This window comes from Sander vitreus, chromosome 5 (genome assembly GCF_031162955.1).
Source record: "Sander vitreus isolate 19-12246 chromosome 5, sanVit1, whole genome shotgun sequence".
Taxonomy (NCBI): domain Eukaryota; kingdom Metazoa; phylum Chordata; class Actinopteri; order Perciformes; family Percidae; genus Sander; species Sander vitreus.
The window spans coordinates 20,080,928-20,107,349 of NC_135859.1; the positions used below are offsets into that span (position 1 = coordinate 20,080,928).

At 39.3% G+C, this 26,422-nt stretch overlaps 1 protein-coding gene across 1 annotated transcript in view; it reads left to right on the forward strand.

The window, feature by feature from the left end:
* The first annotated feature begins 294 nt into the window (after window positions 1-294).
* grid2 (glutamate receptor, ionotropic, delta 2) overlaps window positions 295-26,422 on the forward strand; it is a 248,700-nt gene continuing 222,572 nt past the window's right edge. Inside the window, exons 1-2 of the mRNA XM_078250909.1 lie at window positions 295-574; window positions 18,120-18,325. Of these exons, the coding sequence (XP_078107035.1) occupies window positions 298-574; window positions 18,120-18,325 (483 nt within the window). The 5' untranslated portion in view covers window positions 295-297. The remainder of the gene's footprint in view (window positions 575-18,119; window positions 18,326-26,422) is intronic.

The window sequence follows — 26,422 nt, forward strand, 5'->3', positions numbered from 1 at the left end:
GAAACATGCAGGAACAGCTCGCTAAAAATTGTCCCTGTCTCTTTAGTTGGTGCTGCAGTGTGGTGACCTGTAGAATAACAATTATTTGCCTTTTTGCACTCTTACCACAAATAATTAATATCATCAAAACTGTGACTTGGTACTGCCCACAGTCGTAATGAATATTTTTACCACTGGTGATTCTTCACCAACGCATAATTTCCCTTGTATGCTTGGAAAAATAACATGTTTCTCTTTTATTTTTGTTCCTTCTTTCTCTGCTGCCTCCCTCCTTCCCTCCATCCAGCCTGTGAGCTGATGAACCGTGGTATCCTGGCTCTGGTCAGTTCAATTGGCTGCATGTCCGCGGGCAGCCTTCAGACTCTGGCCGATGCCATGCACATCCCCCACCTCTTTATCCAGCGTTCCCCAGTGGGATCACCTCGCTCCGCCTGCCCACCAACCGGTCGCATCCCTGGAACAGATGACTACACCCTAATGGTCCGCCCACCCGTCTATCTCAATGAGGTCATCATGCAAGTGGTGTCTGAGTACAGCTGGCAGAAGTTCATCATCTTCTATGATTCTGACTTTGGTAAGGAAATCTATCTATCTATCTATCTATCTACCTACCTACCTACCTACCTCTAGGAGGAGTTTAGGTTTTTTTTGTATCTTTCTCCATCATGACTTGATTTTAGGGTTGTTGGAAAAAATCGATTCATATAAGAATCACAATTTTTAGATTAGAAATTTTTTTAGAAGATTCTGAATCGATTCACAACTTCACACATACCTAGATATTAATGCAGATAACGTCAGCGTCCCCTTTAGCACAATAGCGCTATCGTGAATGCCGATATTCTTACCATGTTGTTTCTGTGAAAATCATGACAATCTCCATAATCCATTTATGAGTTGCGATACGCAGCCGCAGTTCATCCATTTTTTCCGCCACAGACCGTACATTGGCGAGGATAATGCTGCGTAGTAATAGCCAATAAGGAGTAAGCTTTAGCCTAGCCCTTAGCCCTCCGTCTCCGGCCTGCGAGCACTTCCTGTCGACTGAGCTGGTTTGATAGCCTCCGTCAGTGTTGTAATACTCATTTTTACTCTGTCTTGCCTCGGGCTCAAACAAACAGGACTCAAGAGTTTATATAACTTAACTGCCTGTGCATTGTCTGTATTTATTTGCATACATTAATGTTAGCAGAACTGCTCCCTCATGTAGGTGTGAGAGATAGATGTGTGACAGCAGAGACTGCTTTTATGAAAAAATTAGGGCTGTCAAACGATAAAATATGTTTAATCGCGATTAATCGCTGAAGTTCTATGGTGAATCGCGATCAATTGCATGTTTTATCACATGATTAAAATTCTATTATTTTGCATTTCAGAACTGTTTTTAAGTACATATTAACAATGACAAGCAATTCTTACCAGTGTATCTTGACTGGGAATTAAATGAATGCAAGGAAAGTTACTTTATGAACTTGAATTTAACATTTGTATTTGTTTATTATTTATTTATTGTAAACAAAAGAAAAATGTGTGAATCTGTCATTATTGCACAATTCCTCCAAGTACCGAACTAAAAAACAAAAAATCCCTATCCTTACCAGAGTCAATATAGTGTGCGGTAACTTCTAAATAATGTTAATTACTCACTGACGTCCAGTGATCACCGGTTAATGAGACAGCGTTTGCAGCACTTTGCAGCTGTTCCAGTTGGGCTGCTTTCTCCGTGTCGTACAGGCTGTGTATGCGTGAAACTACTGTCCCCCTCGACGGCAATGTATAAGACGTGTCAGAACATGCCAACCGTAGTACGTCTTAAGACCTGAATCTTCTACGATGCTGACAGGTTTGCAGTTAGTTGCCACCCATTTTGCAAGAGCTGTAGTAATTTGTTTGGATTTGGTTTCATCAACAGGTCGGCAAGTAGCACTCTCCAAAATACTGCTTTGCCTGAGCCTGCTAGCATCAACCTGAGTCACGTTAATTAGCTCGTACACGGCACGTTACTTTGAGCGTGCTTATTTTGAGTTTGAATACACAGTTGCAGATCAAATATAATTTTTGACTAAGTCAATCCAAGTTTAACATGAATAAATGTTCCCTTTTGTCTTTTTGCCTTTGCATGTTAACATTGCATAGTCAGTTGATAAAACATTTTTCAAATATAAAAACTCCATGATCTTATACACACTTCACTCATCGTTCATGCCCTGATTTGCCACACCACATTTAAACTAGCACAGCGGACAGATTTTCAGTATTATACAATTTTAATTAGCCTTTTTGGAGGGAGCCTGAGACCCAAGCAAAGACTGCAATTGCTGAACATCTTACAACAAATAACTTGAAACTAGATCCTGAAAGCACCCCTATGTACTGAATCGAGAATCAATGTTGAATCGGGAATCATTTTGAATCGAGAATGATTTTTAATCAGATTGTGAGATACCAAAAGATTCACACCCCTACTTGATTTAGCTGATGCATATTTATTTATGTTGAATAACTAATTGAGTAACCAAAATCAAAATGGATATTTTTCATTTACATATAACAACTACAGTTGGGGCAACTAGTTGTCTTTCTATGATAGAGAGTGCAGTAAGTGCTGTTAAGTGCCCTACAGCACACAGCTTACCAAGCCAGAGTGCAGTAACTACACAGCCAAATTGCAGATACTGTGTTTTGGCTTGTTTGTAGGTCAGTTTTGTTGTTTTTGTTTTTAAACTCCAACTTTAAAAAGCTGAAAATGAGCACAAATTACACATTTATGTGGTATATATATATATATATATATATAATAACAGATGTCAGAAAGTGAGATACAGGTTGTAACTCAATTTTGACCAAATATGAAGTTACTGCGTTTTGGCTTTGTTGGGCAGTGGGCAGAGGTGCATCAGCCGATTTTGCCGGGGCTTTAGCCCTGAATGTTTTGGGTGTAGCCACGAATGTATTTTGAAAGGTTGACTGACAAATATGAAACTGGACAATAGCCTATGTAAACCCCCGGAATCATAAGTTGCCTTATTTCATTGTGCGCAGCTTCAGGTTTATAAAGGACGCACTCTGCTGTCGACATGCTGTGGCAGATGTGTCACGTTTGTGCTCCATGTATTTCTGTCGTAGTTTCGGTTTTCCACCTCCGATGTCTCATTCAGAGACCAGAGTCTCAAACGGGGCTCTGTGTCTGTCAGACGGTCTGAGATCTACCACATCAGCAGAGCAATCACGTATTGCACAGCAGACTATGGTGCAGGTAGATTATTTTCTAAAATATAGTGACTTTATTCTAAAACTTCTAAACTTTTCTCAAAATATCACAACTCTCTATATTTTGAATGTGCACAAAGTTTTGGACATGAGCAGAAATCTTGCTCAAACATCTGAAATGGGTTTATTAATAAATTAAAATATATTAATGTATCATTGAGGTGAATAATTGTCACAATGCACATTTAAGGATGTTACTTCCACAACAAAAGATGCAAAAGAGAAGGGAAGAGTAAATTATGCCTAGGCTAGATGTGCTAGTGTGCTGACTCAGATATAATTAGAAAAGTTGATCCAAAGGCAAATAAATAGTTGAAAGCAATACAGAATGCCTGAGAGCCTTACTGCAATATATTCCATTATGTTTTTATATTTGGATTGTAATTCTATGTTTCTCTTTACATAAAGATATTTCCAGCATATTGATTCAGAAAAAGGTAGAAATAGGTGCATAAAAATTCACCAGAATGCAGGAAATTAAGTGGTTAATGCTCAAAATCTTCTGGGGGTGGACCCCAAGACCCCCCGCATCGTAAGTCACCACACAAATCTGGAAACAAAACCTTGGCCTTTGGGTTGCCAGGTCAGTTATGATTAGGCCAAATGTTAGTGCCATCTAAATTACATCTATAAACTGGAAGCTAAAATAAACATACATTGGCTATTAACAAGCTGGGCAAGCCAATCACAGTTTTGCATTGCATTCAGTTTATTTAAATGAGCCCGGGCTAAGCCCCGAAACCTCCTCAAGTCCTAGAAACGCCCCTGGCAGTGGATCTGTGAAACTGATGTTGTGTGAATTTCAAATGTATCTAATGTAATGGTATTGATGTTTTCTCAGCATGGTAGGACATTAGAGCGCTAATGGATGTATGGTTTAGTCAGAAACATTTCTCTCTCTTTGTCTCTCTCGCTCTCTCTTTCTGCCAAACAAACACAGACACACAGGCAGACATGGCATATGCACAGGAACACAAAAACAGGCACACACACACACCCACACACACACACACACACACACACACACACACACACACACACACACACACACACACACACACACACACACATCCGTATCTTTATGCATCTTTATGCATCTTTATGCTGGTGACACATCAGTCTGCCTCCGTGTGTGCATGCTGTCTCATTTTACCCTGCTTCTCTATCCCTCTCTGTCTTTTCGTCCACTCTCTTTCCAGTCCATTAACTTTAACATTAGACTAGAAACATCCTTTGTCCCTTTTATAAAGTGCCACTCTGTTTCTGCAGTCTCTTAGCTTCCTCCTACAGAAGTATAACTGTTTTTGCTGTTTTCTGTGTGTGCATAGGTGTGTGCATCATGTGTCTGTGTGTGTGCATGTGGTCTGTGTGTCTGTCATATTTTGTCCTTTTTTAGCCCAACCTATCATCATATCTAGTTACACAGTTGTCCCTCTCTTTGGAAGTAGGGTCACAAACTTAATCAAACTCACATAAAGCACATGCCCTGTCAGTTTACGCCATTATACTGCCAAGAGCCTGTTTAGGTCGGGTGTGCACTTCATAACCCGAGATTGACTGGACATCACTATACTGTAGTCTCTCTCTTACTTTCCCCTCATGGACCTGCTCCACATGTGTAAAGGTAATTTAACTGAGTCATAGTGGAATCCACTGCTGGTGCACTGCTCCTAATGGGCTGGAACTTTAAGCATGTTGCATTTTGGATCCCCCCCTAATGAGTGATGTAACACCAGATATATTGCTAGCTAATGGAAAACACTAGCTGTGACATTACTCATCGGTGGGTGGACAGAAGTCTAACATGCCTAAAAGTTTCAGTTTATAGAAAACAGTGTAATGGTTGTCTGTCTTAGGTGATTCTGTGTTGATTTAATTAATCCTTATAGCCATAATGGGGCTCCATCTCACTCATTGTAGTCAATTAACACAATGAATGTGTTGTATGCATTGATCTCCAATGGGATCTCTGCAGTGGAATTGTTTTGCAATGCACTCTGCAGGCTTGAGCTTAATCTTCCAAGGCATTAAAGCATTGTATTAAGTATAATATTGTGTATTGAGTATGTGCTATAAAAATATGTTCTAACTAGCGAGCTCTATCAAGCAGTTCAAATTGGATTAATATTGAATAGTGGCTAATGTGGCCCTACTGGAAGTGCTAGTACCACGCCTTAGAGCCCCACAAGCACTGCATGGGCAACAGCGTAGTATCAATATGTTCATAAATGAATTTAGAAATCTAGTCATAAACACATTCATGATGAGGCCCTGAATCTGGATCTGACAGCATCTCTCCTTAATCATAGATTGTTAGCACATATTTGTTTGAATATAAAACTTGTTCGCTTACTGCAAGTTGATTGATTGAACCATCATCTGCAGGATTTTGTTGATTGAGGCCTTTTCCCATCTGAATCATCTGATGTGGTTTCTGGTTATTTTTCTTCTGCACCAAAGTTCTACACTACTGGGAAGCCTCCAATACACACTACGGATTCAACTTCTTTAAAGTTGCATGCAAATTAACAACTATATTCATGCCTGTTGGGAAAAGGCATTTACTCTGACCTTAACTTAACCCTAATCAAGACTGAAAGTAAGAACACAATTTTTTTCTCTAGCTAGACAACCTTCAATCAACTGGTTTAAATCCAAAATGTGTCCCCAAATGGGGTATAGTTCACATTAAGATATTTACACAATAGACCCCCCCCCCCACACACACACACACACACACACACACACACACACACACACACACACACACACACACACGTTCGTACCCAACTTAAATCCCTCTATCCCCTCTGTCCTCTGTGACCACTGATTCAGCACATGGATCCTCTGGGTTTTGGCAGTGCTGTTCTCTCAGCCACAGAAGGCCCTTTAAAGATATCACCATTGTTCCCTAATGGCCTCACCCCCTGCTTAAGGAGAGAAGGGAGGAAGAAAGAGCGCAAAAGAGAGAGAGAGAGCCAGAGAGAGAGAGAGAGCCAGAGAGAGAGAGAGACAGAGAGAGAGAGAGAGAGAGACAGATGGCCTTTTAAGATGATAGCAATGTTCCCAAAAGGCCTCGTCTCTGTACAAGGAGAGTTCTTTAGAGAACAGACAGTCGAGTGTGTCCTCTTAAATGAAGCTACTACGCAACTGTCCCAATCCCTATTTTCAGCTCTACTGGTGTGCGTTCCGGACACTGAGAACACATGTTTTCTCTCTATTATCTCTCTCTTCCTCCTCTCATAGTTTATCTCTCTCCCTCTCCCTCCATCTTCCATTCTTTACTGTTATTCTTTTTTATGACTCCTACTCTGTTTTCTTTCCATTTTTTTCAGTCTGTCCTCAGGTGTCTTGTATTTACACTGTAAAACCTAATATATATAAAAAATGTGAGTGACAAGTTACTGTTACCTGCTGAGGGACATTGCCCCATAATCCAGTCAGAACCCCAGCAACACTGGCCTTGTTGAGCAAATGTGGGAAGTACCACTTAGTTGTAATAACACTGTTGACATTAAGATGATTTGTTTTGTTTTGCTTTTAGCCAATGACAAGAGGCGCCTGAGGCACAATAGTAAAAGGTTATAGGCAAACGAAAGAGCCGTTTTAAAGTGTGATGCTCGCTAGGTTGCCAGTCTTTTATTAGGAGAGAACAATAAAAGTGCTGATATTTTAGAGAAATAGGCTTTATTTGATAAAAAGGGAAAGTAAGTGAAAATGATAAAAGGCCTGAAACATTATCATAGGTTATATTTCACTATTCACACAAGTTCTGCATATTATTATGTGAGAAGCGTTGCCTCCACAGAAACAGTTCTCTGTCTCTCGACTGGCTGTTTGAAACATATGTTAGTTCAGTGCAGTCACATACAGCTATTCACCTCACAAAGATAATATTTGTCACATATTGGCTATAGTGGTCAATGGGGCAATTCTCTAAAAAGTCAGCTAAGCCCTTCATGCCTGGTGTCCATTACCTGCATGCTTAGTGTATTTTTTTTATTTTTTTATTGAGTTTGTCATAATGCAGTCCATATACTGTATGATGCAGTGTCCTGGGTCTGTGCCATGTGCTAAAGTGTTGGAGTTCTGGTTGTTTCCATGGTTATTAAACATCTTCATCATCATCAATGTCTCTATCACCTTCTGTAGTGCTTTCTAATGAAAGATGTTTATAGTTTAAAGACAAAAAATACCTTGAAATATAACTCCTGACAATTTGCTCATTAGTAAGTAATGGGCCAGATGAGGCTCTTTTTTTCCTTCTTTTTATCTCTCCATAACACAGGGAAAAGTATGAAAATGTCAACAGCTCTGACAGTATGTGATCTTATGGGTTCATACAAAGAAGTTACAGTGAAGAGTGTCACCTCACCTTGTTGCAGCTGCCCCCAAATAAAAATGTTGGTAACGTGAGCAAACGGTGCATAATAATGTATGCACTAATTTGCATAAATACCACAACATATCTAAACATTGGATATAGCCAGGTGAAAATGTCTTGTCCTGTTGACATCTTACAGTAAAAGCCTATAGAGGCAAACAAATGTCACCATAAGGGGCAGAGATTCAGTCATTCATTCAGGGTCCACTCAACTCTCACTAAGCTGTCACTCAGGTAAGAAAGATTTCATTTTGTTTCTCCTACATGGATTATTCAACCTACATTAATAAACCATACCTGGTGATCAACTACAATTTATTGGGAACATCTGGATGTGTGTTGACCTGTGGTACGACTGAGATTCTGGGTAGATGGGTAGCCTAAATGGGTTCCATTCAGACCTTAACATTAAGTCTTTTACTGTTATATGTCAACAAGATTCAACAAGACATTTTCACCTGGCTATACCCAATGTTTAGATCTGTTGTGGTATGCAAATTAACACATACGTAATTAGATTATGCACCGTTTGCCCATGTTAACAAACAATTTCAAAAAACTTGTAATACATTTTTTGTTTGTCTTGATGTAAATAATCAACTCAGTCATTTTCATGGCGATATCTAAAGGTTAAAATGTTTACCCTATTCACGTGAGAAAAAGAATCAATAGGCTGTAGTTGGGTCTTTTTCAAAACTTTCCCCTAATGGGATTCTTCGGGGCTTTTTTTTCCTTACTCAGGACATATTGAGGATACAAAATCAGTTGAGTTTGCTTCTGTTGCAATTTGTCCTACCTTTTTTCATAAAATGACTGGACTAGAGGTGGAAAAGAAAACTACTTGACAGGGCAGATACATGTGAGACATTTAATGAGCAGAGAAAAGGATAATAACAAAAGGAAGAGAAAAATGAAAGAATTGGCGCTAAATACAGAAATGCTTCGTGCATAGGACAAAAATCTGTTGTTAAAGATAAGATGTCAAATCTGATTATTATCTTAAATGGATTACATTTAGACCTTTTAAAGTGTAAAGACAATGATGAAAAATAATCTGTAGAAATGTCAAGGTTTCACTTGAATCTGCAAGCTCATGTTTCTTTTGCTCTGGCAGATACATCTGGCCCCCTTCACAATCAGAGAGATATATTTCAAATATTTCTAAATATTTAGGTACAAACACAAAAGCCGAGCAAAATATTTTTGATGATAGCCTATACATTTCCTCTTATATTTTTAAAAATACAGAAAACATACATACAACAAAAAAATATTACTTCCAATATTTTGTAAGGACATGGCTGAAAGCAATAATAACACAAAAAACACAGTGGACCTCTGGTGGCAGTGTGAATGGGCAAAAGAAAGCAAGGTTAATGAGCCAAGCCAAACCTCTGCAAACCCATAGGCCTCATACATGGATGTTTGTTTGGACCTCACCTAGAAGTGACGAGTTGCCATATTGACCCGTATCTGAACTGCAAGAGACAAAATTCAGTGAGAGGAAAAATAGGAGAGAGGAGTACATGAAGAAATTGAAGAGCATGAAGTCGTTTATAGAGACAGGGAAAAGAGAACAAGAAATGATGAGAGATGGATGCATAGATGAATATCTTTTTTTAACAGAGACGCTGCAGGAGTGAAAGCTGGTGGGAGGTGAAAGAGGAGGTGAAAAATACATAAAAGCTGTGCCAAGAGAGACGTGGGAAAGTTGACGATGAAGGCAGATTTGGACGAATGGAGGAAAACCGATACACTGAGCCAAACACCAAAGGTCTACAAGCTGTATACAGGGAGGTCATGTCTTACTTTGTCTCCTCCAGAGTTAAATCGTTCAGAGAGCAAGAGAGAAAAAGAGATAAAAGATTGTGAATATATAAGAAAAAAACAGAAACAGCTAAGCAGAGAGGGGGTAGGGACAGAGATCTAAAGGCATAGCAGATTTGGTAGGGCAGAGTAAAAGGCAGTCAGGAAAGAAAATAAACAGAAAAACAACTGAAAAGGGTGTAAAAACCTTTTACAAACGTGTGTAATAGTAGTTTGCATTCTCAGAGGGACACTGGAGGTGAAATATCTTCAGCTATGGAAATTTGAGAGCAAGAGACAGAGAGATGCAACGTAAAGCAAAGCAGAGGGAGATATGACGACCTTACAGCATTTAGAATGTGGAGGTACGACAGACTGCTTCAAAGACATTTTTACAGGACAAAACCTGAAGAGTTTTTTCTGGATAACCAAACATTCTCACATTAAGGTTTTTGGTAAAACTCAGAACTCACTGTAAGAGCAGAGAGAGGGCAGCCACCCATAAATGAAAGGAATTAAGAACATAAGTTATGGACTCTACTACTCACTTTTATGCACAGTATTTTGGCTATATTGATATACCGTGCGAAAGTCATGCAACTCAACTCAGGGTTTGTTACTTTAACCCAACAATTATGTTGCACAATATGGTGTGGAAAACAGTGTAGCATCTTAACCCGGGGATCCACTGGATGTTGCTGCTTCATGCAGTTGAGGTACAGCTTTGTCTTCTTTGTAGTTACGTCGTAGTTTCAATGTCCACTGGAAGCATTGCAGAATTGAAACGTCTTCAAGCCAGCTATTCATCAACAGACACAACTCCTGGTTGGCAGGTGGCCACTGTTAGAACACTGTGGGTTAGAATCCCAGGGCTCTTGGATTGGAGGAAAATGTGCTTGGGACTAAAATCATTTTATTTCAACTGAGTGATAACCATCAAGTAGTATGTGCAGTTTAGATAATTTCAAAGCAGCTCAGGGCATAATAATAATAATAATTAATAATAATATGTATATGTATACATATAATGTATACTGTTTATTGATCCCCCGTGGGGAAATCACAATTGTAGGAAGGTCAAGATCAAAATACGTCATAAAAGTAGGAAGAAAAGAAGAAAGAATGGAGCGTAGGGAAGTGGCGAGAAGGTAAGTACATTATGTGAAAGTCAGAGAGGAGTGGGTGTAGGGGGGACTAAAAGCCGGAGAAGATTTGGGGAGATAGGGAAGGTGATACACACCTAAAAGGTGCCAAGCCTTTTATAGAGTGTTGGTTTTCTACAAGTGTTGGTTAAGCTCTCTGCTGGGACTCTGGGAACGCGAAGCCTCGGGCTTTGAGAGAACAAAGAGTAAAAGAGAGGAAGAAAAATAGTTGTGGACAGAGATAGGCACTTAGATCTAAAGGAATAAACGATTTAGAGAGCAATATTCAGATAATAGATCAATAACATTTTCAGCCGTGACTTTAGCTGATGATTTAATTCTCCAGGCATGGACATACAAGAAACAGGCCTGCATTCTGTTGCAAGCCATATTTTATGGACCACTGCCTTTGAGCCATACAACAGTAAAATGCCTGGGGCAGGGATAAGGAAAGCCAGAGGTTGCACAAAATGGTATTTCTTTTCTCCTTTCCATAAAGCCTCCCTGAAAATTAGGTTTAGTTGTGAATAATGGGCCTTTAAAAGGTACTTATTTTCAATTGATCAGGGTCAGTAAATCCTAATGTATCCACTGGTACTCAACATTGTAGAGTAATGAAATATAAAGTTTTAGTGGGTGACTACTCTTGGCACTTTATGTTAAATTTACCTGTCACTGAAAAAAAGCAAAAAAGGGAGCTAGTCTGCAACTCCTTGGGGGAAAAAATAGACTTTGCATTTCATAGCTAAAATGAATTACTCCATGCCAAAATGTTAACATTACTGAAACAATACCTTTCACAAGTAAAAAAAAATACAGTGCTTCAAAGCACTTCACCCTTTACCATCTATTGAAATTACATTTTTACTGTGCTACCCACTTTGGCCTCGACCCAAGTTGTCATGTAAAACATCACTCCTGCATTAAATTGATAGAACAGTCATTCAACTTACCTTACCCTACTCCTCCTTCGGCTTGCCTTGACACTTAGTTGACACTAATTTATGTCAGCATGGACTCCATGGCAGCATAAAAAACAGTACGAAATGGGCAGTTGGCGATCAAGCTTCACTCCCTGCTGGAGAGCAAGCACCAGTCATTGGGAAAACTTGGTCTGGTAGTCAAGCTTTTACAATGGATGGATGGATGAACAGTGCCTCTTTCTGTAGTCACTACCGTTTATGCTTGGTTATTCCCTAATAACTTCCTAACAAAAGTTACAAGCTCAGGCTTTAAATGCTTCAGGCAGGGAGAGGAAGGTTGAAACAGAGCAGAAGGACGGGTAGGAGAAAGGCCTGAACTGTAAAGTCAGATGCAGAGTGAAAGTGTACAAACCCAACGTTTGGTATTTTATTTTAAGGTGGGGAAGATTTGCAAGTCAAGTAGAGGGAGTGAGAGAGGGTGAACAGGAGAGCAGGGAGGCTCTGACAGACAGCCACGGAGCTACATAGGCTGAATCTCATTTGCAGATGTTTGATGTTTCCCCCTTACTCCACACTCAGGGGAATCTCCTCTAATACCAGATGTGTTAACACCTCCTTTTGGACTGTTGGTCCATTTAATTTTCTCATAGTGCAAAGTTCATATCAATGTTTTCTCCTCCCTTCTATCCTCTCTTTAAAAGGATGTTCTCAGTGCAGACTCCAGAAACTGCTTTATTTAGATTTCCTATAATTTGTTTCCCATTGAAAACTACTAATGGCCTAATGTGCATTGTCTCCTTGACCAGTGAATATATCGACAAAAGAGACTGATTTTAATCTTCACTTATATAGCACATTTTTATAATGTTTATGCAGTGCATAAACAAATCACTTAACTGACTATTTTCAAAAAATATCTTACCATTAAGTTGTAAAGGACAGAATAGGTCCTTTACATATGGGAATTACTTTTCTGATCTACCACCTTACTGTATGGTTAAGTCCTGGCAACTAGATAAGCTAAGGGAAGGTTTATGGCCATTGCTAATTTTATGTCATGAGATTTTGGCTAAAAATCATGTTCAGAGTTAAACTAGAGACCATCTTGCGATGAGATTACACAAGCAGTGACGCCAAATCGGGCCAGGGCCGTAAAGTCCTACCACTTCTTACTTCCTACCCCCCCTACTTTACCCGGTCGTAGTTGTAGCGGTCTGCCGTTAGCTTCCCGGTGGAGGCTAATGGCAGACCACTACAACCGGAAGCGTGGAACAGATCGTGCAGTGTCATAAATCCTTTTTAGTTTAGCTAACAGCTAATTCGGCTAACCGCTAGCTGAGACAGCATGTAATAACTTTAAAAGAAGGTACTAAAACAGAATGGGGAGTCAGAGTTGTTGTGCTTTTAAGCTGGAAGTGTAAGTAGTCACAGAGCGGTAACAAAGCCAAACTAGCTTCTGTGTAAGTACTTACTGTTGGTGGGATGCGACAGGACAGACATTTCATATGACACAGAGCCCGACAAACAGCTTGGACTTTACAATCTCTCAAAATGAGATTCAGCCCAAGAGAACACAAAGCAAACGAGGGAAATGGAGGCAGGTTTCAAATGAAAAGACAAGGGAAGAGAGAGGGATGAGGGAAAAGCAAGCAGGGGAGAATTGCGTGGGGGTTTCTGAACAGACAGTATACTGAGCTGGTTGGTACATGCAGGCAAAATCCCTGTGTGCTGTCGGCTACTACACTACATTAACTATGGCTTTCACTTTGAGCCAGGGACTTAGGAGGATAGATGGAGAGGAAGAAGGGAAGCCTGGGAAATGGGGGATACAGAGGGAGCCATTCCATACAAATCTCAACCTTGTTTTATAAGGAATTATGGAAACCATGTTTTTTTTTGCAAAATACCTTTTCAGTTCCACTTTCACACTATAACACTTGAACACTTGGAAAGCAATGATCCACGATGGCATACTGGAAGACAGGAGAAGGTACGGAGTCTTGGCTGGAGCTCTATTTTACAAGCTGTCGTGTAATTTAAATTATGTTGTTTATTATGAAAGGGAGATGTACAAAGTTAGAATGTTGCAAATATAAACTACAACATTATAGTACACAGTATGGATGCATTTAAAGAAAACATGGCATATTAGGTTCTGAAATAAAAGTATGTGAAGTGACAGTGAACAAATCCTGAAGTGACTCGGTCATATACGTAGACACGCTAAAAGTTTGAAAACGTGTTGCAAAAAAAAACACTTAAGTGGCAGGGAATAGCATGGCAGCAGTAATACAGTCATCTCTACTAGATGAGGATAAGGACGAGTATGTCTTAGGAGTATTTCTTTGCATGGCAGACTTGGGAGGAGTAGTAGAGTAAGATGACAGGAACAACCTGTTGAGGTGATGGGTGATCATGGTGTTATGGACCGGTACTGTCTCCCAGAGAAATGTTTCTCAAACAGATTGTTGCCTGGTTTGGCAAGGTCGGTGGCAATTTTATCCGGTTTTTTATGTCTATGGTGTCCTGAAGCTCCTTGATGCAACGCAGCTGACAGCCAATGATCCGTTCAGCAGTGGGAGTACATGCTCAAGCCTTGTCCTTTTAACGGCAGTAGGCAGGAACTCAACCAAGCTCTGGAGGAAATGAGGACGCTTTTTTTTTTTTTTTTGTAAAATTGGACCAAAATGTGTCCACATTTTGAAGTCAACTACTTTAGTAGTGGTCATAAAACAATTCCGACACTGCATTTGTCACACATTATAGCTGAACTTTTCTACAGGCTACATTGCTAAGGATCAACTGACTTGTTATTTACACTATCGTTTTGTACTTTAATATGACTATAATGGGGTGGATGTTAAGTTGCTCCTAAATACTTGTTAATCACACACACACACACGTTAGTATTTCTCACATTTTTTTTAACCAAGTCAAATATAATGGCTTGCACAAGTGTTTGTGAGTTTGGATAAGTTGCATGGAGTGAGACAGTCGAGTTTTTTAAGCTCGTCACAGAGTGGAGCAAGGTGAATGTATTAGACGGACAACCTGGATTATAAGACCGTGTGGAGAAAGGATTGATGAGTGCAAATAAAGACAGAGCAACCCTCAAGTTAGTCAGCAGTTAAGCAGACAGAAAATGGCTGACAGGTGGACAAACAGGTACAAGGCGACAAAGAGGCCTGTAATACAGCCACTGAAATAGACAGACACGACATAAAGCAAAGACAAAGTTTGCAGACACAGGTCAATTGTTGGCTAGCACAAATTAAGTAATGTAAAACAGGAACATGCATAAAATGTTAAGGGTTTGCTCTGACCCAGAACGCAGAGATTTCACACACAGACAATGAACACAGTTTGTAAAAGGTTTTAATGAACAAAACAAAAAAATACATATATAAAATAATAATAATAATAATAATAATAATAATAATATGGAGTACTCAGAGATACAGTGTGGGTTCCGTCTGAGCGGGTAATCTCCTGGCTGGTCTGAGTTCCGAGGCGAGCCGAGGGGGAAGGATCCAGGTCGTACGAGACACGAGGCGGACAGGCAGGGAAGAGTTCACAGTAGTTTCCACAGGTGGAGGATTAGGCTGGATGGTGAGGCTGGAAGCTTGTAGGCACAGTGGAGGAGGCAGCAGGTCTGAGCGGTCACTGGACAGAAACACAGGGTAAGTATGAGTTCAGGAGTACAAAGACAAAAGCTAGGGTGCACAATACAACGCGGACACAACTTTGAATAAACAGAGACCTTAGAGCCAAGTGACCACACGGGCGTCGATAACGAACTGGCACCAAATAGGTGATCAGCCCGGGTTTAAGTATTGCTGGAATGAATCTTGGAGATGAGCTGCAGCTGTGAGGAATGGCTGTGCAGTGTTGATTTGGCCACGCCCCTTGACCTACTTTCCTCTGAACACACCTCCAGCACTCCAGGTGGAAAAGCACAGATACACACAGAGACACACAGAGACACACAGACAAACAGAACAAAAACACCCAAAACAGGGCGGAGAGAGAGCTGCGCATAACATAAAATACGTAACAAAAAGAAAACTGAGTACTCTGCTCTTTGAATTCTCTACATTATTTAATTTCTTTGTCTGTTGACAAAAGCTTTTTGATTCTGTTGATTTACAAAGCTTTCTTTTCTTTGTTTTAGCATAAAGAACATAAACCAGACAGTGTAACTGTGTTTATGTAGCTTGGCACCATTCATTATGAATGAAAGTAGCTGTGCCATGATAAATATGGAGTTTTAAGAATTGAGTTTAAATCTGCTTAGACTGGTAAAAGCATAGAGCGTGTACTTTGTGTTTATGTTTGTACAGTATGGGTTTATGCAACCATATATCTTGCTGACTGTGTTTGCTTAGGTGTTTATTGATGATGGGAAAGTGTATGTGATTTAGCTTTTATTGGGATGAAAGACAAGTTATTGTAAAAAAATTTTACTAAAACACTGACATTTTATTGTCAGTGTGGATAGAAAAATGCATCTTTGAAATGAACCTCAGTTGAAAGGCTACTGCATGTACTGAGATTATTGTGAGGATGTCATACATATCCCATATTACATGTTATCTTAAATTTGTATTAGCCTGTCTGTATGTACTTTAGTTATTGATGAAAAGGTGAGCCGCTCAGTATTATTATTATTATTATTTTTTTTTACAGCTGATTCATGTTACAGTATGTAGCTTAGGAGTCACAGCACTGGTGATGATGATTCTGTTGCCAATGATAATATAGTTGAACAGTAATTACTACAAAAACCACACATTATTATTTCTGCTAATTAATAATAGTAATTAGCCTTTAATGGCTTGATAACTCTATGCTCCCGCACATATTAGAGCTGTGTTGTTTGGTCATTAAAGATGTCATCTCGATGTCGATCTGTTTGCTTATCTACAGTACCTTACTAATCATCACACACAAACACAAGAGATACAACAGCAAGGTCACAATTATTAGACAACCCACAAGAGTTGACATGGATACACTGAAATAATCTTCTTAATCTTTTTAAATAATTATTTTGTCAAGCTAAAATGTAGCACTTGCTTATATGTTATGCTAACACAGCAAGACATGCACATCTGCATGTATGCACAGATTGAAATGTACAACTTCCTTGTACACAGATTGGGTGCCCAGCTGTTGTCCTCTGGATTTGTGCATCTGTATGTGTGTATTGTATGTCTGTGCTGCGGTGTACATGTTTGGGAAAGGAAAGTGTGAAAGAAAATGTTACAAGAGAAATAAGAGAGTGTAACTTTGCTCTAACTTTGCTGTAATGTTCTTACTCGCTATGCCATGTTGTTAAAATGTCAAAATGTCTCCCACTGTCCTTGCTTAACCTCTCACAGCATTCTTGATATTGTATGTGTGCACAGGATTTAGTTTGTCTTCTTTCCAAATTCATTTATTTCTGAATCAATGCTGTTGCATGCTGTCTCTTCTCTTAATACGTTGTTAAACCTCCAAAATTTGGCATTGATGCAATCACACCATCGCCTCAGCCTTCTTGCCCTTAACAAGTCTAATCAATCCAGTTAATTGCTCAGTCATGACACTGGCAATGACGGCAGTGTCACCCGTTTTCCATATCAAATGCATCATTAGTAGTTGCTTTACATAACTGCACACACTCACAGGCGCGCATGCACACACATCCTCCAACATCATTAGCCGTGGTTTTCAACCAAAGTGCCTTAATTAGGATTACCTTGACCTGCAATGTAGCTCATTAAGAATAGAGGACTCCAGGCTGTGCAAGTACTGACACCAGGATCCTGGTTTTGTTATCATAAAAAAATAACTTTTACCGTAATAGAGATAATTACAGTGGTAAACTCTTAACAGTGTCATGAATTATTTGTTCTCTTAGTGTCCCGGTAGGAATATACACGTATAGTGTATTCAGTAAAAACACTTGGTGGCCCTGTTCTAACGGCACATATATTCACAAATATTCAACACAACAAAGCCCTGACCATATCTGAATGAAATTCAATTGAAATTTTTTTTGTTTAAATGCATCACTTGTTTGACCATTTGGAGATTTAAATTTAAGAACATTAATTGTGCATTGGTCTTACTTTCTTGCGCTTCTTAGTTCAGAATACAAATGCTTGCATATATTCAGTGAACTGGTCAAAGTTTTTAGTCATTAAGGAACACAACCATCAATGTCAGAGTTGGTTTTGTTCAGCTAAAGAAAGTTACTGATCTTCTTTTTCATATATTGTCAAGACTTTCCGTAATGGTTTTGAAATCGGTCATTATTTTAATTTAGCAGTAGCGTAGCAGAGATAGAAATCCTATATTTCACCAATATCTCAATATATGATTTGAGATATATACTGAACCTATTCGTGCAAAGAGATAAACAATCAGCTATTGAAGAGAATATGGTGTAAAGTGATCAGTTATGGTCTTAATGTGTGTGCTAAATCTGTATGTGGGAGCAGGTGTATGTCCATCTCTCTGCCTGTCCTCCTTTTGTTCTGCATAATTCTTAAAGAGGAATGTGTACGTCCAAATTTATAGTCACACCTTTATCTCCATCTCTTTCTCCAGATATCCGTGGTATTGAGGATTTCCTGGACCGGACCTCTCAGCAGGGAATGGATGTATCCCTTCAGAAGGTGGAATCTAATATCAACATGATGATCACAAGTCTGTTCAGAACAATGCGTGTGGAAGAGCTTCATCGCTACAGGGATACACTACGCAGGGCCGTGCTGTTCATGAGCCCAGCTACTGCCAAGGCTTTTATCACTGAGGTAAGGTTTTTGTTCCCACGTTTTCCGGTTAACAGCTAAAGTAAAAAACACCAGTAACAGTAGTTAAAGCTTTTCTCACCAGGTATCGTTAACTTAAAAATACTTTTACAGCCCTATCTATTGAGAGGTTAGCACATCTTGTGGATCTAAATACATTAATATGGAAATAGAAAAGAGTTGTGTGGGTTAGTGAAGCTCGTAATGGACTGGAATTGATTTCTTGGTCAAACTTCATTTAACTGAATGCACTAGCACTGCAACATATCTGCCATATATATATATATATATATATATATATATATTAGTGCTGTCAAAATTAACGCAATCATAACGAGTTAACACAAATACCTTTTTAAGCCACTAATTATTTTGATGCGTGATTAACGCACATGCGTTCTGTGATTTGAGCCTCTAGCCACTGCGTAGTTTGGGAAATCAGGAAGCGATGCACTTATCAGAGACATTGTTGTGTTTCCGAAGAAATTTCAAATGGAACGCTTCCTAAAGTTGGATTTCCGACTCGGAAAGTTGGACAACCTCACAGTAACCAGAGCAAAGACGACCTCAAAATCCAACATGGCTGCTCCGTGCACCAACAGTAGTGAAAGCTGTAGTAATATACAGTTTAATAGCACTTCTGTCTTATTTGTGTCTCATTAAACCAGTCGTACACACAGTACTGTTGACATGTCGCTACGGTGTTTGTATGCACAAAATACAATGTAATGCAATGTTATTAGGGCTGTCAGCGTTAACGCGTTAATCGCGATGCGATTAAGGGCCGACGCAATGCGATGCATTTTTTTTAATCGCATGCCAGCATTTATTAATTTATTTTACACTTAACTCGGCTTTGCGTCATGCCTAACAGGCTACTATTTTGACCCTTTGCAGCACCGTTACTTATCATCAAGCTGCCACTTCCTCGTAACACATCCTGCTGCTGCAGGCATGATGGAGAAAGACAGCAGCAATTAAATCCTGAATGGCGCTTTTTATTTTCTAAAACTCCTGGACGGCTCGTAGACAAGTCGACAGCCATATGCACATTGTGTAAAGCCGAATTAAAATATCACCGAAGCACATCAAGTTTGAGCTACCACCTACGGGAGACGGCCGAAAAGGACGCCTCATATGCTGGGAGGCGGCTGCAAGGCGGCCGCTGGGGACGAGACTACGGGGAAAGGACGCCTCACACACCGGGAGACGGCCGAAAAGGACGCCTCACACGCCGGGAGACGGCCGAAAAGGATGCCTCACACGCCGGGAGACGGCCGCGGGGGACGCGCGACAATAACGGGATGACGGAGGTTGGGTTTAGGAAAAACACTACGGGGAAAGGACGCATCACAGCCGCGGGGGACGGCCACGGGGGACGGCCGCTGGGGACGCGCCGCTATAACAGGACGGTTGTGATTAGGAAGACTATGGGAAACAAAACGCCACACGCGGGATGCGATCCCCGCTCACCCGGGTGAAAGTCCTGTGTTTTTTTTCACAAACTGCCATGAGACTGGGCTGTCTGACCTGTCTCGTTGCCGCCGAGGGGGACAGTAGTTTTCACGGATACACAGCCTGTACGACACAGAGAAAGCAGCCCAACTGGAACAGCTGCAAAGTGCTGCAAACGCTGTCTCATTAACTGGTGATCACTGGACGTCAGTGAGTAATCAACATTATTTAGGAGTTACTAAACACTACATTGACTCTAGTAAGGATATGGATTTTTAGGTACTTGGAGGAATCGTGCAATAATGACAGATTCACACATTTTTCTTTTGTTTACAGTAAATAAATAATTACAAATCTTAAAATCAAGTTCATAGAGTAACTTTCTTTGCATTCATTTGATTCCCAATCAAGATACACTGGTAAGACTTGCTTTCCATTGTTAATATGTACTTAAAAACTGTTCTGAAATGCAAAATAATAGAATTTTAATCATGTGATAAAATATGCAATTAATCGCGATTAACTATAGAAATTCAGCGATTAATCGCAATTAAAAAAAATTAATCATTTGACAGCCCTAGTTGTTATCAACTGGTATTGCTAACAATGGCTAACCGGGCTAGCAAAAACATTCCGACTTGTTTTACTGGAACGTGATTAACTCGGTAGTGACGTCATTTCCAGCTCCGGCTTCCGAGGTAAATGGAATGCAGCATAATCACTGTTACCCCGGGGTCACAGCACATTATTTTGACCGACAGTAGGAACTTCGGTCACATGCTTTGACTGTTATGAAAATAGAGGAGAGGCATTTCGCTGACGCGTGCACTGAGCACTTTCTAAAGTCAGCACACTGACAGTGCACGCAAAATGATTGCAGCGTCCAGACAACTTCCATTCAAGCATTTGCTCCCATGTTGATAAAAGCATTAAAAAACTTAAAATAAATATATAAATGAATATCCCTTTTTAAAGTAAATTAATTTGCCATTAATTGCGAGTTAACTATGGACAATCATGCGATTAATCACGATTAAATATTTTAATTGATTGATAGCCTCAATATATATATATATATATATACATATATATATATATATATATATATATATATATATCAATGCATCATTAGTATTAGTATGCATCATATATATATATATATATATATAGCCATGAGCCTGTTTGTTATCAGATTCAGGGATGTTTCTCTGACTTAAGTACGCTCTCTGTGTCTCTACCAATCAGTTAAAAATATTAGTAGCTAGTCCTCTCAAGTCCATTTAAATATTATTCATGATGCCTGGGCATGGCACGGCAATTACATTGTTTTACATAAAAGATATTCTTCACTTCCTCTCTGCTCCTCTGGTCCCTCTCTCTCTTTCTAGTCAAGTCAGTATTAACGGTTTATAGCACAATATTGAATATATGTATTTCCTTACATATGTGTTTTCAACTACTCCCTTTCCACACTCACACAAGTGCACGCAAACACACACACACACACACACACACACACACACACACACACACACACACACTTCCCCCCTCCTGTCTTGCTCTTTATCTCTGCCGAAGAAGACAATTAGGGGAGTTCCTCTTGCTCTTATTCATAAATGATATGGAGGTCATGGTTGAAAGCAATAGGCTCTGGCATTAGTTATGAATTTATAATTTGAATTGATAGGATGGGGCTTAATCCCATGTGTCATGTTCTCATCTCAGTTTAATTAAAAGTGACCTCAGAAAGAGCAATCACAATCTAATTTGGTTGGAGGCGTGACAGGGAGGGGGTGAAATATGGGGTGTTATTGTGTGTCTGTGAGTGTGTTAGTGTCAGTATTTTTGTATAAGCGTGTTCCTGTGGCTGTCTGTTTGTAGCCTTAGCCTTGTAAGTGTAGTATGGAAACACACTGAAGTCAGTACACTGTGCTGGCCAGAGAACTACGACAATGTGTCTCACAGTTTCACTCTCTTGGAACGTGTTAAGGAAACCTTTAAGCCTGATTTAAGTGATTTTTGACCACTAGAGAGCAGAGAGACTTCAACACAAACTCACAACAATGAACCTTTTGTTCATCAAGGTTAAGTCAACTGCCTACTTACACATCCAGCAGCAGCACAGCAACATGGGTATCTCTTGAGTCTTGTTTTCTTAGTTTTGGTCTTCATTCTTTTTGGTTATGTTGGTGTTTTAATTGCTGAGATCAGGTGATGTTATAACAGAACAGAGTCACACAAATCAAGGAACACAAGCAATCAGATAATCTCAGAGTGCAGTCATATAATCTAAAACACTTATTTAGACCTAAAGTGAGCACACAGACGGTTGGCTATAATCCCTTATTGCGTTTAGCCACTGTGCACATTTTTCTTTTGGAGAAACTATTTAAATGTTTGCCTCTGAGCAGCTAAATTGGCAAAATGTTATGATATGGTAAAATAAAGCTTCAAAGTTTTACAGCTATATTTCACTGCAGGTACGTTTTTTTCCTTATTTTGAATATCACTTTTATTACAGGTGCATTATTAAGTATGCACTCACCACATGTATCAGACATACATGCAATAGCTTTAGTTCACAATTCAGACTGCAGATTTTAAAGCACAATTAATGTTTTCTTTAACTAAGTTTTACTGACAGGGTGGATCTAGGTAAGGTCATCTGTGACCATTTACATATGATTTACTTCACTTAACCCCCAAAACAACAGAGTTGATTGGGGTGCTAGATTTTAATAGAATATAAAACTACAGAAAAATGATCTGGAAATTGATAATTGCAAGCATCCTTATTATTACTCATTCATTCATTCATTCAATGAGATCTGATCTACAATAGGTGTGGAAAATTGCTTCAGCTATCACAGTATACAATGTGGAAGTGTCAGCCTCCATTTTAGTGTGTGAGTGGAACCTAAATTAGTTTTCCAGGGTTTCTCTCTCTCTCCCCTGACAAAGCAGTCTTCTAATCTAATTTAGTCAGACATCAAGTGGAGAGAGGTTTCTGAGATGAAGTGTCAGGAGATGGTAAAGATTGGTGGATAAGATTGATGATCGCATCTCTCTCTCGCTCTCTCTCCCTGGCAAGATGGTGAGGAGGGGTAAGGGAGAAAGAGACAGATACAAGGACTCAAAGACAGACACAGGCAGGCAGAGAGACATGTGGAGACAGAGAGAGATGACTGAGACCTTGTCTTTTCTCTATCAGAGTTATTTGTGAGGTCATTTGTCACAGAGAGCACCTCCCATCCAGATGCGTTAGGCCCCGATGTTAGATGTGAACTGGAAGCTTTTCCAAATTTTCGAAACTTGGCAGATGGAAGACAAAAAGAGGGATGAGAGATATGTCAGGCCTCAAGAGTGATTAGAGGATGGAAGAAAATTAAGAGAGTGCAAGAAGAAAGTGCCTAAATCTAAGCTTCCTTAACTTTTTTTTTTTCAATTATGTCTTCCAACAATAACCACATGCCTATAGGTTCACTGAAACCGTTTTTAGTCCCTGTAATTGTCCCTATTATCCAAACAAAGTAATCAAACAAACAGGATCAAATACAGGAAGAAAGTTGAGGAGGTAATCCAGTGCATAAAGAAAGATCTTAAAACTAAATGTGGTGAACAATCATATACTGTAATTTGTTAAACTGCAGGTTACTGGTTATTGTTTATTTGGTCATTGTGAAAAGTTCTAACTTAAAAACAGCCTGCACTTGTTGAGTCTGCACTAAATGTAGGGCTTACAATGGAGTTGATAGTTTCGTTAATCAAAATTATTGGTTCAATGTATAACTTTGTTGAACACAAAAATCATCTTTTTAATTGTCAAATAGCATGATGGACTGTAAAGCGTGTGTGCTCAGAAGTCAGATTCTGTTGAACTAATAGGTTGATAACAGAGTGTTGTATGTCAGTTGATGGTTGCACCTATAAAGACAGAGTATGGAAAACCGTAAATGTGAGAAAGAGTGTCTTTGAGCCAAACCGTGATGAAAGATAATAGTTATCATGAGCTTCTTGGCTCATCTCTTCATTATTGTGACTTTATTATGAGTCTCTGTCCTTGATTTCCTGTGATTTATGGGTTTTATGTCCCTGCTGTGATGTGAGCCCAGCAGGAAATTTAATTCAACATCTGCTCGATTCTCAGTAGAATGTCTTCCACCATGCACATCCATGCATTTCACCACACAAGAACACGGATATACTCTCAGAACCAAAATGCCTATTCAATTTTCTGCATTATTTAACATTTTCTTGCTCTGTTGCTCTGTTGGGTGAATGTAACAGCCACTGGCTCCTTGCTGGCACATACAGTACATCTCCCCAGTCCACCCACTTTGTGTATTTAGAAGAGCAAAGTGGCTTTCCTGCCCTGAGACCATTGTCTTATTACAAATATTGCTTGTCATGAGATATGAATGGCTAAGTTTCCTGGACTTACTCAGCTCATAAAGGACCAATAAGAAAATGAAAATCAGTACAATTGTAGCTGTGAAGTTTTCTCATGATTATAATATGCCTGAGAGTGCAGTACATAATCCATCAGTATAAAGTCATACATATTCATATTCTAACCATGAATTATGCTTAAGCTGTAACCAGGTTATCAGTAATGGTTTTGACTTCTGCATTGTCAGTATCTATTACAATGGGATTTGAGGAAAGCTTAAACTGAAGAGAATATGACTTGATAGATGCACCGCCTTTTCACATCCTTTCATTTGCAAGAAAACCTTTCATTGGTATTTATAGGATGTTGTGTTATAAAAACAACACTGTTCTGTCCATCTGCATTTCAGTCAGTGCTTTTTACTTGCCACTAATCATACATTTTCTTGGCAGAAGTAGCATGAAATAATGAGTGAACGAATATTATATGAGCAAAAGTATTAGTATTAGAAATCAGACAATATTGCCAAGAGTCAAAATTTGCTCAAGCTGAATTAGGCTTCTCTTTTACTTTCTCTCTCTGTCTCTCTCTCTCACACACACACACACACACACACACACACACACACACACACACACACACACACACACACACACACACACACACACACACACACACACATTTATATTACATATGCAAAGAAAGAAGGAAAATAATTTTTGTCATTTGATCTCAAAGCGTTAAAATTTTAGAACGTTGTGCCATTTGGGACTATTTTCTCTTTAACTGACATTTCTGACTTGAAGAACCATCAGACGAGTTGGAGATTAATCCAGATATGACAGATGTCGCAAATGAAACATGAAGGAAAATACTCTATGTAAGACATGTTGAATAATGTATCCACTGAATATGGCTTGTATCCACTGCAGAAGTTTTTGCCTATAGAAGCAAAGCCTGCTCTCATTACTGTCCACTGTCTTTCATGCCTGAAATAACCAGAAAATACTCAATTATGGAGCTGATATTGAGTTTGAGAAGGACACCGATTATATAATGTAAGCGCATATTATAATTATGTCAGCAGAACATGGGGAGACTCAGTGACAGCTCCATATGACCCAGAGAAAATACACTAAGACATTCTACATATTCCACAAAATGTGAAAACATAAACATGTCAATACATCTCAGATTGCTGGCTGTTTTCTTGCCTTGGCTCAGGCACTTTATGATTTATGTTTTTTGGATCATACAGGTCTATTTAATTTTTCTTTTCTGACAGTTCCCCAAACTCTGTCAGAAATGGCATAGGAAGTCCCTATGATCTAGGCTCCTCTCCTCCCACGTCTGGAATAGCCTGAAGAAAAGGCATTTGGAACATAAGGAATTGGAAGTTATTTAACTCAGTGGATTTTGTTGTTTGGTGGATGGCTCTGCTAGGAGCTGTGTTTTAAAAAAAATACTGAGTTGTTGTCATAGCTTCAGGATTGTACTTTTTCTACTCTCTCTATCTCTGTACAGTGCTCAGCATAAATGAGTACACCCATGCTAAATTTGACTAAAAAGAGGAATAAAAAAAATCATCTTTTGGAAATTGATCCTAATGCCTTAATTAAAAAAATCTGGAAAAATCCAACCTTTAAGGATACCAATTTTCTTTGTGAATGAATAATGTATCGTGAATAAATAAATGTTCTTCCTTAAAATACAGGGGGCATAAGTGAGTACACCCCTATGTTAAATTCCCATAGAGGCAGGCAGATTTTTATTTTTAAAGGCCAGTTATTTCATGGATCCAGGATACTATGCATCCTGATAAAGTTCCCTTGGCCTTTGGAATTAAAATAGCCCCACATCATCACATACCCTCCACCATACCTAGAGATTGGCATGGGGTACTTTCCATAAAATCATCTCTCAATGCAAATCAAACCAGCTATTAGGCTAACCGACATAAAAACATGCCAATCTCTAGGTATGGTGAAGGGTATGTGATGATGTGGGGCTATTTTAATTCCAAAGGCCAAGGGAACTTTATCAGGATGCATAGTATTCTGGATACTATGCATCCTGATAAAGAGATGATAGAGAGATGATTTTATGGAAAGTACCCAATACCAATCTCTAGGTATGGTGAAGGGTATGTGATGATGTGGGGCTATTTTAATTCCAATGGCCAAGGGAACTTTATCAGGATGCATAGTATCCTGGATCCATGAAATAACTGGCCTTTAAAAATAAAAATCGGACTG